This window comes from Fusarium verticillioides, chromosome 1 (genome assembly GCF_000149555.1).
Source record: "Fusarium verticillioides 7600 chromosome 1, whole genome shotgun sequence".
Lineage (NCBI taxonomy): Eukaryota > Fungi > Ascomycota > Sordariomycetes > Hypocreales > Nectriaceae > Fusarium > Fusarium verticillioides.
Window position 1 is genome coordinate 5,204,346 of NC_031675.1, and position 15,619 is coordinate 5,219,964.

General features: G+C 48.8%; 6 protein-coding genes across 7 annotated transcripts; 1 reads left to right on the forward strand and 5 right to left on the reverse strand.

Annotated features, from left to right (window-relative positions):
- Positions 1–202: 202 nt before the first annotated feature.
- On the reverse strand, positions 203–2,162 carry FVEG_00370 (hypothetical protein). The gene is made up of 2 exons (XM_018886820.1): positions 1,467–2,162; positions 203–1,415 (listed from the first exon to the last, which is right to left on the reverse strand). The coding sequence occupies exons 1-2, from the start codon at positions 1,773–1,775 to the stop codon at positions 474–476; spliced, it is 1,251 nt and encodes a 416-aa protein (XP_018742465.1). The 5' UTR covers positions 1,776–2,162; the 3' UTR covers positions 203–473.
- A 4,821-nt stretch (positions 2,163–6,983) lies between these two features.
- On the reverse strand, positions 6,984–7,286 carry FVEG_14647 (hypothetical protein; the record flags this gene model as incomplete). The annotated part of the gene is made up of 1 exon (XM_018903593.1): positions 6,984–7,286. The coding sequence occupies one exon, from the start codon at positions 7,284–7,286 to the stop codon at positions 6,984–6,986; it is 303 nt and encodes a 100-aa protein (XP_018742464.1).
- Positions 7,287–7,332: 46 nt separating this feature from the next.
- Positions 7,333–7,556, reverse strand: FVEG_14646 (hypothetical protein). Its single transcript, XM_018903592.1, has one exon. It carries the CDS (start codon positions 7,542–7,544, stop codon positions 7,341–7,343), a length of 204 nt encoding a protein of 67 aa, XP_018742463.1. The 5' UTR covers positions 7,545–7,556; the 3' UTR covers positions 7,333–7,340.
- A 127-nt stretch (positions 7,557–7,683) lies between these two features.
- Positions 7,684–11,152, reverse strand: FVEG_00368 (beta-mannosidase). Its single transcript, XM_018886819.1, has 2 exons — positions 10,219–11,152; positions 7,684–10,170 (listed from the first exon to the last, which is right to left on the reverse strand). Exons 1-2 carry the CDS (start codon positions 10,726–10,728, stop codon positions 8,113–8,115), a joined length of 2,568 nt encoding a protein of 855 aa, XP_018742462.1. The 5' UTR covers positions 10,729–11,152; the 3' UTR covers positions 7,684–8,112.
- Positions 11,153–11,248: 96 nt separating this feature from the next.
- FVEG_00367 (hypothetical protein) lies at positions 11,249–13,158 on the reverse strand. Of its 2 annotated transcripts, XM_018886817.1 has the most exons (4): positions 12,750–13,158; positions 12,630–12,694; positions 12,390–12,519; positions 11,249–12,339 (listed from the first exon to the last, which is right to left on the reverse strand). In XM_018886817.1, exons 1-4 carry the CDS (start codon positions 12,810–12,812, stop codon positions 11,578–11,580), a joined length of 1,020 nt encoding a protein of 339 aa, XP_018742460.1. In that variant the 5' UTR covers positions 12,813–13,158; the 3' UTR covers positions 11,249–11,577. The 2 variants fall into 2 exon arrangements, with proteins under 2 accessions (XP_018742460.1, XP_018742461.1); XM_018886818.1 differs by having other exon boundaries at positions 12,630–13,158.
- A 718-nt stretch (positions 13,159–13,876) lies between these two features.
- Positions 13,877–15,613, forward strand: FVEG_00366 (homocitrate synthase). The gene is made up of 4 exons (XM_018886816.1): positions 13,877–14,195; positions 14,246–14,547; positions 14,599–14,747; positions 14,805–15,613. The coding sequence occupies exons 1-4, from the start codon at positions 14,024–14,026 to the stop codon at positions 15,379–15,381; spliced, it is 1,200 nt and encodes a 399-aa protein (XP_018742459.1). The 5' UTR covers positions 13,877–14,023; the 3' UTR covers positions 15,382–15,613.
- The last annotated feature ends 6 nt before the right edge of the window (positions 15,614–15,619 follow it).

The window sequence follows — 15,619 nt, forward strand, 5'->3', positions numbered from 1 at the left end:
AGATCTATTAAAATTAGGTAATTATGTTGTCTTTTAGTATTTATACTAGAAATCAGAAGCTTTCTTGCTCCCACCAGGCTATTCGAGGTAGACTAAGACAGTAACAGTGGCGGCCATAGAAGTGACCCTTACCACAGGTCTTCAGACAAGTCCTCAAGTTATAGATACTTTAAATATTATGGCCATATCAAACTAATATACTGGTCTTAGTACATTAAGTGGAGAAGTCACATATTTCGTTCACGACAGCCAAGGCCTCAAGATCTCGCGATATGTACAGTTGTATATTCAGATGGCCTATGAACAGCGACTTTCGAATCAAAGAGTGTCCCTAAATTCCTCCAATATCCGCCTTTATAACCTTGCAGTCATTCTTAATCTCATATATACTCATCGTTCCCAACCATCCTCCTCCTCTTGGACAAAGATCTCACAACAGACATTCATCGTCTCTTTTGGTGATGCTCAAGTGCTTACTGAGCAGTGTTGCCGTTGTTGCCGATCAGGTTGGGGGAGCTGCGGAGGTTGCCAGTGATCTTGCCAGAAGTAGCAGTGGTCTTGAGCCAGTTGGTGACGCCAGTGACGCCGGAGACACCGTTGACAGAGATGCCGTAGAGGACAAGACCAGCAATGTGGGGAGTGGCCATGGAGGTACCGCTAATGCTGTTGGTGGCGCTGTTGCTAGTGTACCAGGCAGAGAGAACGCCGGTACCGGGAGCAAAGATGTCAAGAACGGTGCCGTAGTTAGAGTAAGAGGCAATGGCCCAGCTGCTGTCGATAGCACCGACGGTGATAGCGCTGGTAGCAGAGGCAGGAGAGGTGTTGGCGGCGTTGGCACCATCGTTTCCAGCAGCAATGGCAGAGATGATACCAGATGAGGAAGCAGAGTTGACAGCGTTGTTGAAAGAAGCAGAGTAACCACCACCGAGAGACATGTTCACGACGGAGCGAGCAGTTCGGCCCTTGGAGATGATATCGTTGGCAGCCCAGTTGAAACCAGCAAGGATGATAGAGGTGCTAGAAGAGCTGCCCTGGAAGACCTTGACAGCTTGGATGGTGGCCTTCTTGGAGACACCGTAGGTCTTGCCGGCAATGGTGCCAGAGACGTGAGTACCGTGGCCAACACTATCGGCGTTGTCACCACTGAAGGCAGTATAAACGGCCTGAGCACGGCCCTCAAATTCATTATGGGTGGTTCGAACACCAGTGTCGACGACGTAGGCATAGGTGTTGGTACCAGCGTTTGTATCGTAGATGTAGCTGGTAAATCCACTAGAACGGTGAGAGACAGTGCCGAGTCCCCAGGGGGCGCCACTCTGAGTAGTCAAGGCACGCTTTGCAAGAGTCTTTGCCTCTTCTTCCTCCTCCTCAACCCAGTTGATGACCCACTCACGGTCCTGTTCGACGATGGCAACCTGGACTGGATATCAGCATTGGGTAACTTATTGACATTCAATGTCACTTACGTCAGGATTCTTCTTGATCTCCTCAACGGTGCTCTTGTCGAAAGAGCCAGCATAGCCCTGGAAGCCATACTTGCCCTTGTAGGTGCGCTCAACACCCTTCTCGGCGCGTTTGTTCAGCCCACGCTTGTGGACATCTTCAACCCAGCTGAGATGGCTGTCGACATCGGCAGCAGCGATATCAGACTTGAGGGTGATGATGTACTTGCCAGGAATGACCTTGCTGGAGTCAACCTTGGCAGTAGTAGGAGCGGCGTTGACGAGCCCGAAGAGGGCTGTCGCGGCGAAAGCGAGGTTCTTGAAGTTGACCATTGTGAAGATACAAAGGATCAGAGGCAGAGCAAGAGACGATTAGGGATGCTTGTGTGTGGATGAGACTGAGGGTGATGAGGATGAGAAGGTAAATGGTTTGGAGGACGAGGACGATACGTCTTATATAGATGTGGCCTATGTTGCTAGGCGACTGTTTCAATAACAATAACAATATGGATGGCAGATACGGGGTTCGTATGTTGAGTTCATGAAGTCACCTCTGCCAGCCATCCGCAGCCATGATACATGGCAACGCTGGCTATTATTGTGGTGACAGAAGTATATCGAACGGTTTGTGGAGAGAGACTTTGCTCTGCGGTGTCCCCCCTGTAGTCGAAAGCCCAACAGCCGGAGATTCTCAACCCTTACAAACAGAGTGCAGGGTTTGTAAGGTGCAAATCTGCAAGTGTCTTGCATCTATTGCCAGACATGATGTCCCATCAAGACACAATCGAAGGGATGATTTTCATCAGCTTCCTCTTGCGGCGACAACCGACAGATTTACGCAGCGTCTCGCCATTGCCTTCAGCAACGCCAGACAAAAAGAGGAAGGCGAGATGTGATGCATCGAGGCGGGAGAAGCTCTGAGAGGCGACTCAGGATAGCGAGAGTGCAAAAGTTCTCGAGAATGCAAGAAGCAGGTCGGTGGGCCTAGCATCAAGGCCAAGAAGGATGCATGGGACTTTCATCACAAGAGATACCTTGATGATAGAGCACCAGGACATCGCAATGGGTCTCAGTGGACGTCCAGAACACTCCCAGCTTGTCTCACAAATTATGAACAATAATACGTTGACGGAATCCGATTCCATGTGATGAGACAGGGCGTGAGGAAAAAGTAGGTTACCGTCGATAACCTTGGCTATAGTTGTGTGTATTCAGGATCTCTTCAGTGGGACTCCCTGCCGTCAATCATGATCGGCATGGCACTAAGAATACAACCCTCCAGCAGGTTATTCTTAAAGATTAACCATATAGTCCCGGTCTAACCTCATATATCGATCTTGGCAGTGACTGCCGTTATCCAGAACTACTGGAGTCGATAGTAGAGAGCGGCCCGAGGGGAAACGCAAATCCCTTACAGTCTCTGATTGGAGACAGCAAACAGGAACATAGCCAGTCGTAATCATGGATCGGCCCGTAGACGATGCATAAATCCTAGTTCAAGGCGTTTATCGTCAGAGGCTTGGCGAATTGATAGTCGAAGGAAGTCGAGCGGGAAGTTAGTGAACTGCCAGATAAAGTAACTATGCTTCTCCGCAACTCCAGCATAGCCAAAGCAGGCTAGACATTGCCCCTTGATGACCTAGCCCTACCGATGACAACAGCCGTGCGGGAAGGGTTTCACACCAAGAGCTATGCTGCAACTTGAATAGAAGTTACAGTCATAGATGAGCATCAAATCAACTTCCTCTTTGGGACACTATGTCCGACTAGGTGCGTATCGTTGCCGCCGCTGGCCTCGCAGGACAAGACATTGATTCGAGTGTCCATTTTCGCTGGAGGCTGATAATTACAGTGAGGCTAAGTTGTGAGAAAGGTACCCTTGCTTAGCCTCATGATTCTATGTCTCGAAGCCCACGGGAGGATGAGTAGGAGGGCAGCGTGATTTGAAGCGAGGGGTTGGAGTGCACTCTTGCCGAAGTCTTAGATGGATCTATATCGATTGTTTCAAACATTACAATGAAGACATCGGGACGGAAACAAAACAACAAAAGCCTTGGATCCGGTATCCCTGTTCATCGAATATGTCGTAGTTCGCACTCCATCGAGTTTGTGTCGGCGAATAGATAGATCCTGAGCACTTGTAAAGTTGAGGTTTCCCACTCAGCCACTGTAAGGCCTGGGTGGGGTTGATACCTTGAAGTAATAGAGGGGCCGGAGATGCCACGGGCAAGAGCCAAGCTTGAGTGGGGCAGCAGATCAACCAATGAGAAGGAGCGGAATGAGTAAACGGGTTGTTGGTTCTTTCTTGTCTTACCTGACTGCAGAGATAAAGATTTGTGGCTTGGACCCAGCAGGTGCATTGACGTACCCCAGAAGTCTAACTTACAACAACATCATCTGAACCATCATCATCACCATCATCAGGGCTTCGCAATCACTAACTTCCAATGTTCAAGGATGAGGCCAAGACACTTTAATCCCTGGAGAGACACGGAGATTTCACCACTCGTTAGCGCGTTCCTTCCCGTGCCAGTTTAATTCTAACCATAATTCTATTTTATTCTATTCTACCTATCGAAGCCTGATTTAAGGGTGCTAATCTCGAGTCCCTTTTAGGTATCTGCCCAACCGTGGTCAAGGCCAACCTCAGTAATGAATGAATAGACCCCGCTCTATCTTTGCATCCCATGACCCTTGCTCATGCATCCGACTAATCAATCAATTAACCCTTATCAGCACCTCATGATGCTATCAGAACAAAAGTACCTGTCATGTTCTTGGATAGTACCTATTCTAATGTGTTGCATTTGGTTATCGGTCCGCCAAGACCTACGTATCATTCTCGTTCAATACCGAACAAAACTCCGAATCCCAAGCAACCCAACCCATTCGTGGAAACTATCCGACAACACTCGCACGCCATCCTTTACAGCACTCGCTTATGGCCAAGGAACTTTTTGACTGGCCTAACGATGCTTTGAGTCAGGAGACCCTTACAACCCTGGTCGCTCTCGATAGCTTAGGAAGACCAGCAATTGGCTGCCATCCATTACCTATACCCTGCTTTGAACCTTCTCAATACCTGCTCAAGGCCTACACAATCATAATGTTTAGCGAGTCTGTTTATTTCTCCGTGACCACGCCGCACGATCGTCACGGCCCGCCGGAATCCTCTTAACGAAGTGTTACTATTGTCGCGAGGCTCAGGAACCAGCAAGAGCCGAGACTGATCTTACGGCTGCCAACCGAAACTGGATCTCGCAACTATGCTAAACCCGAAAGAAGGTCACACCGCTTTGACATTTAAGCATCTATTAAGCTTTACGCCAAGTGGTGTTGTTTTGGCCTGGGCTAGTCTTAACCCAACTCGTGGCTCAACTTCATGCCCCAAGGTAGCATCTGCTTTAGCCACAAGAGTCCAAATACAATATGGCACCTCACTCACTTTGGATGAGATCATCGATGCGCTACTGTATGCTCGCTTCCTGTACCCAGAGGACCCTTGTCGCCGTTGAATCGAGAGCGTCGCCACTACATGAGATCTTGCCGCTAGGGGGACCTACCACAAAAGTACTTACGACCTTGATTACTTGAGCTCCTTCCTAGCTGGTCACTATCGTCTCCGAACCGAGAGTTATGTCGCGATAAGGATCCCATATTGTTCAACATCGTCAGCAGGGAAGTCACCTACGAGGCACCTCAAAATTCATCCCACGCAGCTTCGACGCGGCAGACTCCAACAAAGGTTCCCACATCCTGGAAGAGATCAGGCTTCTGACCATAGACACGCGCACCGGCTAACCAGCTATATGTGCATTAAGCTTTTGAGGCAACCTGAGCGGTAGCTGTGATGTCCAATCACGCAAGGCACGAGGCTTCCATGACTTCTAGACTACTCTCGCCTTTCTATGGAGGGCGTTCTGCACACGCCATTTCGAGTTAAAGATCTTCAAAAAAGGTCATGCATCTCCTTCCATCAATACGTACTTCTTAGCTCTTCACTCATCTTCGATTAATCACTTACGACATTTCACAACAAGATGTTGCTTCTGCTACCTTCCTGTTTACACCATAGTCGCCGAGATGCTGCATCAGCAGGATCCAGCGTGTCTATCAGATAGTATCTGGTTCACGCTAGAACTTAGGGACCCTGGCCTTTGGTCGGTTTCTCTGACCATGAGCAAGCTTCAGAGACTCTTCCACAGCTTCTACTATAGCTATGCTCTTCTTACTCAGTGGCACACTATATTCACAACTTAAAGAGCGAAAAGAAGAACGGGCCAGGCATTTTAAACCTGGCTCAAGCTCTATACGCTTAAGTAATCGTTGGGGCCACTATTGGCCCCTTTGTCGTCCAGTTTTTCGTTATGGTCGCCGTAGGCGTGCCATCAAGGTGTTTGAAGAAGCTGCTGGCATAGTTTTATTGACTCTAAGCAATCTATCATAATCTACGATCTGCTTCTGGCAGGTGAATCTGATTCAAACTCTGTTTGGAAAGTGGGAGTTGGGAACAAGGTCGACCCCCCGTGATACTTCAGGAGGACATGGTCAGCCCGTGGAGTAGTCGTACTTGACTTATCTAAGAGGAGCCCAAGTTCAAGATTCTTGTTATAGCTCCCATACTACCTAGTTCTTGGCGAGCGCAGATAATGTTGATTTGAAATTTGGGTCACAGTACTGGAGTACGGTCTTCAACTTCAGCATGAGATCCGGATATAGAGATGCAGTCCATCCCTTTGTTTTTGGAGATAGAGTTCTTAGGTCGTGCTCATAGCGCCCAATCATCGACGCAGCTTTGATGATGGCCTTATACGGACCTTGCATGAGGTAGTGATACCTTGCTATCTTGCCAACGCAGCGTATGGTAGCCAAGCCAGTGTGTAAGCATGTTGCTCCGCAAAGTGTCTGCTGCACCTCGGGATATGCTCCTTCGTATGGTCAGGGGCTCTTGGAACACGAGGTCATCGTACTGACCATGCGTTTTACTGCGAAGCAACACTTGAGACTTACTCGTACCCTCATCAACACTCCCTCCTGTCTCTCAAGTTCACTAGTCCCAAAGTTACCCTTACAGACATCGATACTCGTCCCGCTTGCTTCATTCTGGGAGTTGAGAGAAAAGAGAACACATCTGCGATTGACCGTGTGGGTTCAGTCAGCCTTCAGCGACTATGTCTCCTGAGGTGCACGGCGCATCTCAGTGCCCACAAGAACACAATTCAGGACTCAACTCTTCGCGATGCTGTCTGATTATATCTCTCCATATCTGAGTACAATTAATCTCAACTGCCGGGCATATAACGACTGAGAGGCAGTGCCGTTCTCTTGTGGTGTAAGAGTAGCACCCCCTATTGGTTCCCATACAAGAGGAGCAGGCACCTCCCATTGCAAAGGATATGCACTGTCAGCTCAGCACGTTGGTAGTTACGCTGACACTGAAACATACAGGCTTTGTCAGAGATGACCTTAATTCAACTACCTCAAGCTGACACGCACATACAGATATGTACCGACTCCATTCCCACCGGGTCCTTCAAGCGATCACATCGGACAGCCACTCGGCTCCTTGTTCGCATCAGTCTGTCTCCCATCGACTTTACTACCATCGACCTTTGTCGGGGCCCCTTCTGGCATCGGAATACCTGGAACATCCTTGAAGACCGCAAAACTTGACAGCGTCTCCTCCAATACTGGGAAGTGAAACCCGCACTGCGGACACTGTTCATGAAGAACAGCTTGCTCCTCAGCAAGATTGTACTTTTTATCCTGAGTGTGATTACACACAGGGCACACACGAAGCAGCCTTGTTCCAACAAGCTCGAAGTTGGTGATGATGTCCTCCATAATAGCCCCGTTCGCTGCCCACTCCTTGCAGTATTTGTGGTAGGTATTCTTGTGCTAGTCGTACAGAGCGCCACGGCTGGTCCAGAAACTGCATTCGTTATACCAGCTTCTGTCGTCGGGATGTTCCCACCAGGTTAGGTGTAGAAATCCTGGGAGTGTCATAAGATGGCGTCGTGTGTCGGCAAAGAGAACCTTGAACTTCTCGTAAGCGTCTGGGCTGGAGAAGCGGACTCTTTGCATGCTCAGATAGATAGGCATAGTGGTAGTATAGTGCTTTGGGTATTGAGAGGATGATATAGGTTTGAGCTCATCCAAAGTGTTTGTGGTATGATACCAATAAGGTTGGGCATCACATAGATAGATAGATAGTAGTTGACAGTAGCTGATGAGAATTTGGGCCCCTTCATACTGCCATCCTCTCACTTTATAACTTACACCAGCATCTGGCTTCTTTTATTATCTTACGTGTCGCACAGGACTGCAAAGGCAATTGTTTCCACATCAAGAACATAATCACGAAAGCATCTACGACCATTGGCTTATCAAATATCCGGGGAAGCGGGGGTGATTAAGTTTCCTGATAAAGCTACCATAGCCGTCATGATTGTGTGGCAACCACAAGTTAGACGTTTTGTGTGGATGGCAGCTGTTGACTGGCTCGTGGCTTGCGGGTTATAAGATCTTCATAGCTTAAGCCAATCGAAACTTGCTGTTCGTAAAGCTGACACTTGAAGATCCAGGCAGAAATATCGCCCGAAGGTCGAGTGTCACAATTCCTATCAATTCACCACTCCATATCTCAGTAACATCAAACACACTATGTCTCTCAATCGTGGACCTGCATCCCCAAGTATTGTGTCTTGAGTACGGTACCCTTCTTGGCACCCGTAACGCCAATCTTGACGACCTCGCCCGGGACGATATCGATTAGATTGTCTTCAAACTTGACCCCATCGTCTTCGCTCAAGACCGCTAGTCCCTTGATAGGCACCTCGGCGCTGATCTCAACGGACTTGCATCCTTCAGAAACTTCAGTCTTGAGATTCTTGGGTTTTTGGAAGTGCAAGTACTTCAGTGGCTCCGGCCAGTTGACATATCGTGCAATCTGTTTGCCATCCTGGTAGAAGTAAGCTGCAACAACAGTCTTTGCCTCAAGGTCAACGTTGGGCTTCTCAACAGGGACATCCAGGGTCTTGATTTCTGTTGAGCGGTTACTCTGGAGAACTAGGCCAGAAACAACTGTTTGTGAGTATGTCTCCTTTCCGGTCTCAACATCCCAGGCCTTGACAACACAGTCTACAGTAACGTCTTCTAATTTGAGATTACTTCCCCAAATCTCAACCTTGACCTTAGTCTCGATATCAACCCTTGTGTATTTGTTCTTGGGGTGCTTGTGCTCTCTTCTTGTCATGCCAATAGTGATAGGCGCCATCTCCCGCTTGATAGTGAAGTAGGAATGCTTGGGTCGAAGGTAGTAGTCACAGATAGCCCATGAAGTAACGGGCCAACAGTCGTTAGTCTGCCAAACCAAGACACCACTGCAATACTCCTTTTTCGGACCCTGCCACTGTCGCTTCCAGAGCCGATAGGCTGAGGCTAAGGCCTCGGCTTGTAGCAGTTGGCTGTAGTAGACGTAGTCTTCCAAGGGTTCCAGCGTGAAGCGGAAATTTTCTGCAATGTACAGACCCAATCGACGCAGCTGTCCATCTGCCTTGTTATGAAAGTCAATCGTAGATGACGTAGAGAATCGCTCAGGGTCGTCCTTGCCTTGTGGAAGGAAAGCATCGATGGTCTTAATATCTGGGAAGCCTTCCATACCAAACTCGGAAACGAATCTCCCAACGAGCTTGTCGTAGTCTTGGTACTTTTGTTGAGAGCCGTGCCAAACATTCCATTGATGGATATCTCCAATAGTTGGGTCAGTGGTTACCTTGCCACCCCAAGGGCTTGCAATGTGATAGACGGCATTTGGATGGAGATCTTTGCAAGCGTCTGGAAGTAGCTTTTCGTAGATGTATCGAGCAGGGAAGTCGGTCTTTAACCAGCTCTCTGGGTCATGATCGTCGAAGTCATATGTGAGATTCTCGGACTCACGCAGTTGGTAGTCCTCGTTATTGCCAGCCCAGAGAACAATTGATGGATGGTGGCGAAGTCTTTTGATATTGGCTCGGGCTTCTCGGTCAATAGATTTGAGTAGGTCAGGCCAGGCAGGGTAGTTACCACAAGCGAACATGAAGTCCTGCCAAACAAGGATGCCGAATTCATCACAGGCATCATAGAAAACATCCTCTTCATAGATACCACCTCCCCAAACTCGGAGCATAAACTGATTGCCATCAGCGACGAGTTTGACCCAGTCTCGGTATCTCTCTTTTGTAATGCGAGGAATGAAACTATCTGCTGGAATCCAGTTGCTTCCACCGCAGAAGATAGGGATGTTGTTGACTTGAAAAAAGAAGCTGGTACCTGGTTGACCATCAAGCTCTCGTTCAACAAGTTCAAGTTTGCGAAGGCCAATCTTCTTGGAGATTGTATCTATCTCGCTATCGTCCTCGAGAAGGGTGGCCTTGATGGTATACAGGGGTTGCTTTCCATATCTGACAGGATACCAGAGAGCCGGATCTTGGATGTGGAACGTGGTGCTTGCGTCTTTGTCTCTTACATGTGCGGTTTCAGATGCAACCTTCTTTCCATCTAAAGAGACTTCGAAGCGGACTCTTGGGGCTTTACCTTCAACAGCCGCATGAACAACAACATCTGCCTTCTTGAGAGACTTCTCAACTTCTGACTCAGTATAGAGATCTACGATATGAGACTCATAAACTTCGAGGTTGATGGGTCTCCAAGGACCACATGTAAGTAAAGCAGGACCCCAATCCCAGCCCTAAGAATTAGTTAGATACGATGAAACACCAAAGATGCAATGACCTACCCAGTGATACTGCGCCTTTCTGACAGGCAGTCTTGAGCCATCTCCATTCCAGACAACATACTTGTGGTCAGGATGCTCTTCCACCAACTTCCATCCTCTCAAATACGCTGCATCAAATGTGATGCGGAGGTCATTCTCGCCATCCTTTTTGAGATTTTTGGTGATGTCCACTCGTTCGGGAACAAACATATTCTCGGTCTCAAGAATCTTTTCGCCATTCAACTCAACCGTGGCAAAGGTATCAAGACCGTCAAAGGCCAGAATCGCCTTTGAACCATCATGAATCTCCGGGCTAGCAAAGGTCGTCTTGTACACCCAGACAGTCTCCCCGATCCATTGAACTTTGAGCTCGCTCTTTCCAATATTAGGGTCAGGAATCTTCTTGTGGTGTAAGAGGTCAAGATGAACGTTTGTTGGAAATTGCGCGACTGGTAAATAAGAGGCGTCGTCTTCTTTCTCCTGCTTGAATTGCCAGTTCTTGTCGACTGGGGTAATAGTGCGGGGAGCCATGACGAAAGGGTCTCGTTGAAGCTATGATTGTACACGTTGTGAGGGAAATCGATTCCAGGGATTTATGAAAGAGTGAGATTGAAGAATACAGAGAATGGATAGAAAGGCATGTTTCCCATTGACGACCCGACCTTTTTGACATGGAAGGAACGATGGCTTTAACCGGGCAATTTGCCAGGGCAGGTGCAAGTCATGATGACCCCGCGATGCACGAATGCCTCCAGGGCAGGTACGGTCTCCCGGGCGATCCTCGTAAGACGTCCAATTCTTTTACACAATCTCAATGGTCAGTCTATGAGCGACAACATGTTATTTCGAGGTTTACACTGCAGAAGAGGCTTCCACAAGCGCTTCTGCGGCATGACGATCCGTCACACCAATAAGCGCCAACTCCAGTTCTCCAGGCCAAGCTGAAGTCCGTGGCGATGAATGGTGGAATTTCACTGGCGATGGATAACTCACTCGGCTTTACTTGTGAATTTGACGTCAGCCCACCTCTTATATCCACTCTTTCCAATGATGCAGATGGTGTTGACCTTTACTGTTTGCTTCTAAAGAATAGAGTAACCGGTACTCAAATTGAACAGCTATATCGACAGGCGGTATCTCTTGGAAGTCAGAAAAGGTTGTCATTACTAAGTACATTATTCGGACTCAAGTACAGCTCGCAAAATCGCTTAGTCGTGTGCAGTTCGCAGCTTCATATCGTCTATCCAAACGCCAAACACGCTGATGAACGAATGTCTTCCTAAACACTACCGGTCTAACCATGCAACCGCATATCTTCAAGCACTGCCAATCCATTATGAGGAGGTCCAAGCGGAAAGAGGCAAAACATAACTTGGACAATCAACAACAACCACCTCCTCTCCGCCGATTGCTCAACGTAAACACCTCTTCCCACTCCCGTAGTCCCCAGTTCTGCGTCCTGTTCTTTTTCCTCCTCCTTCTCAATCCGCTGTGCCCATCTTCCACAGTGGCGCCCGTCATAGAACTCTTGATGCTACCTCCGTCACTAGCTGTGTTCCATCCACCACTGTCGCCATACTGGATGCCACTCGCGGGGTCGTCAGGGTCGATTTCTCCCAGTTCAATCTTGGTGAGAATTATTCTTGCTAGCCTTTCGAAGATCTCATCAACGCCCTCGCCGTTGAATGCGCTCGCTTCTGTCACCACTGATATTCCTGCTGTGCTGGCCCATCGACTGGATTCCGCTCGCGTAACTTCTCTGCCTTCCGGTGCGACTGTGGCTCTTTGTTGACTTCCTGCGCTTATGGATGCCCCGCGATCCCTAGTCGTGGCTGTACTTGTATAAGAGCTGCCTCCGGCGCCGAGCATACCAGATGTTAGTGTTGAGTTAGATGTAACGCTCGTCGGTGTCGGGGGCGGAAGACTTGTGTCGACGAGTGTATCGGTAAGATCGAGTTTGTTGCCAACGAGCATAAGACTCAGGTTCGGTGATGCAAGCGCTCGAGCGTCATTTAGGAAAGGTTGTAGGTTTCGGAAGGATGCGTGAGAGGTGAGGTCGTAAACGAGGATAGCGCCCGCGGCGCCTCGATAATAGGAGCGAGAGACTGATCGAAAACGCTCTGTTCCGGCCGTATCCCAGAGCTAAGTCCTGTTAATGTGCGTTCTTTGTCGCACGATCGAGTGTAATGTACCTGAAGCTTTATCCGTTTCCTCCTTGAGCCGGTACCAACTTTGATGATCTTTGTAGCAAACTCTACGCCGATAGTCTGCGACGACAAGACTCTCCATTCATTCTTGACAAAACGATGTAGTAGGCAGGACCTATAAGAGCGCAAACAGTCAGTCAAAGGCTCTGGTGTAGAAGCGCCGCTGTCGCAAAAGACAGTTTGCGATGACTCGCTTGCTCGCCAAATGCCTCGATAATGACGTACTTTCCAGTTCCGCTGGGCCCAAGCAATATAATCTTGGCCAGGTAATCATACATGCTCCCTAGCTCCTTATCATGGTCAGCCGCCTGGTATCGCGTCGACAACGATGTTCCTCTCGCCTACCTGCTCCCGAGCCGTACCCGAGCTCTCCTCGCTCGCGCCGGAGTGCCGGCGAGGCCTGGTCATTGCGGGCAAATGACGAGATGGCAGAAAATAATGGTGGATAGGTTTTAGGCGGTCGGACGATTATCGCATGTCTTGGCTCTCGTTCGGGTTATCGCGATAGTAGGTATTTAGGAGGGCAAGTCGAGTATGTAGAGAGAGTTACTGTCGGATGTAGGCAGGATAGAGAGGAGGAGTAGGGTGCCCTGGTTCTTGTTTTTGTGGCCGTTAAAATTGACAAGAAAAGACGATGCAATGCGATCGATCCCTGAACATGGATGGAATGGATGTTTACATGCCATGCCCTGTTCTGTCTACTCGGTGAGAGCGAGGGTGGGTCGCCCTGTAAATAGCTGGAGTCCTCAAGCTGTAACGGGAGATAGCGTCATTAGGTGGTGATAACGTGACGATGTATCCGTAAATGGGAGCCCGATAACAGCGCCTGAGCTCGAGTGGATCGTTGTCACTGCTTGAATTCCTGGGATAAGATAATTGGCTACAGATAAAATAGATTTGCCGATCGGTAGAGATGCAAAATCTGGGGTTCTCGGGACATGAAATCTCTGATTTTTCTGCTGATATGCAGCCTGATTCACACTAAATGCGTCCTCGCCTACCTAGTTTAGGCCTTTGCTTGCGACTTGCGGTGCTTCATGTCTGCACAATTGATAATGCGGCATTTGTCTCGGAGATTCAGAGTCGTTTCAACTCTCAAGTTACGAATTGAAACAGAAAGTCCAAGAATAGAACTGTGTTTTGCCAGTTGACTGACGTTTGCACTATTCCGGGTAAATAAGCTTATTACGTATGGAAAGACTAAGACAGTGACACACAATTTTTTAGCAGTCTGACCTAGGTAAAAAACAGAAGCTGGTAACAGCCAACGTCCTCGTACAACTCCAAAATATTTATACTGTAGGCCAGCCATGGAAGACCGATATGCAATCTCCTCCAATGTTTACTCTGTACGTGGCATTGTTTGCCGTCGACGTAGGACCGAATGCAAGACCTGAAAAGCTTATTGACTCATTGGCTCTTCAGAAGGATACATTGGATGGATACATATTAGCCAGTGGCCGATCTGCGGCCAATCTTGAGTCACCAAGCATGGGTCTACATAAAAGCCCCCTCCCGCACTTTTCACTCCCAGCAGAGTCAAGCAAAGTAGACAACGTCAGCCAGCAACACGACACATAGTCCAAACACAGCAGAGTCTTGATGCTAAAGCAGACACAATGCAGTCAGCCAACAACCCCATCTCCCACCATACCAGCCACACCATGGGCCAAGGTGCCGCCAGTAGCAACGGCGGCGACAATAGCTGCGGAGCGAATTGCGTGGATAACCATGTTGGCCATGCAATTGGCGATGGAGATGGGGTTGTCCGAGTCTCGGGTGGAGAGACTGGTAAGATTCTATGTGATGGACAATGTTGGTTCCCAGCTAATGCCTCATAGGAAACGATGGAGGCGTCGTCATGGAAGCCTCCGTAACGGATGTTGGTGTCAGCGACTTGAACCAAACTACTACTACTACCTACGATGAATCGGACGATGAGAGCTCCCTTGCGGACAGCTCCGGCTCCATTAGCGATGGACCCAGCTTTGGAGGAACTTCAATCCGATCCCTGGGCAGCATGTCCAACTGGAGCATCATCGACACTACTCTGCGTGAGGGCGAGCAGTTCATCCATGGCGATTACGACACTGAGACTAAGCTAAAGATTGCTCGAGCTTTAGATGACATTGGCGTTGAATACGTGAGTCTTGAGAATAAGCAGACAATTGATCTCAACTGACACATGATTCAGATCGAAGTGACCTCACCTGCTGCTTCTCCTCAGTCCAAGCTGGACTGCGCGGCTATCTGCAAGCTGGGTCTCAAGGCCAAGGTTCTTTGCCATATTCGATGCAACATGGACGATGCCAGAATCGCAGTTGAGACCGGCGTCGATGGAATGTAAGTCGAATCAAACTCTCATGTAACTCTCATATCCAACTAACACTCGTACCACAGCAACATGTGCATTGGTACTTCCACTCAGCTCATGAAGCATTCCCACGGAAAGGATCTCGACTGGATCGCCGCCAAGGCCAAGGAGGTCATCGAATTCACCCAAGCCCACGGCATTGAGGTCCGATTCTCCGGCGAGGACTCATTCCGCTCCGACTTCAGTGAGATTCTGAAACTCTACTCGCTCATGGACCGTCTCGGCGCCCACCGCGTTGGAATTGCCGACACCGTTGGCGGCGCTTCTCCTCGTGAGGTCTATGAAAAGATCTCCACGCTCAGGCAGATGATCGGATGCGATATCGAGACTCACTTCCACAATGACACCGGATGTGCCATCGCCAACGCCTACACTGCGATTGAGGCTGGGGCCACTCACATTGACACCACTGTCTTGGGCATCGGAGAGAGGAATGGAATTACTTCCCTTTCCAAGCTCCTGCAGTGCATGCTTCATATGGGCCATGACTCTGTTCTGGCCAAGTACAAGCTTGAGAAGATCCCTGCTCTTGAACAGCTTGTCGCTGAGGCCGTTCGCATCGAGATCCCCTGGAACAACGCTTCACTTGCAAGATATCTCTGAATGTAACAAGTCAGAGATCACCTCGCAAGGCTAGGGCCAGATGACTCAACTTACCTTTCTACTGCTAAGCTTTTAGTGAAGAGTATCAAGTAGTACTCATATAGTGAATAAAAAATCCGTCCAAGATAATGCTACAGTCGTGTATTCAAGTTACCCTGCACCATCATGTTGTCACAATAATTGGGTACAAACGAAAATTGAAAGCCTTCCAGAACCACTGTGATTATTTCGATTATGA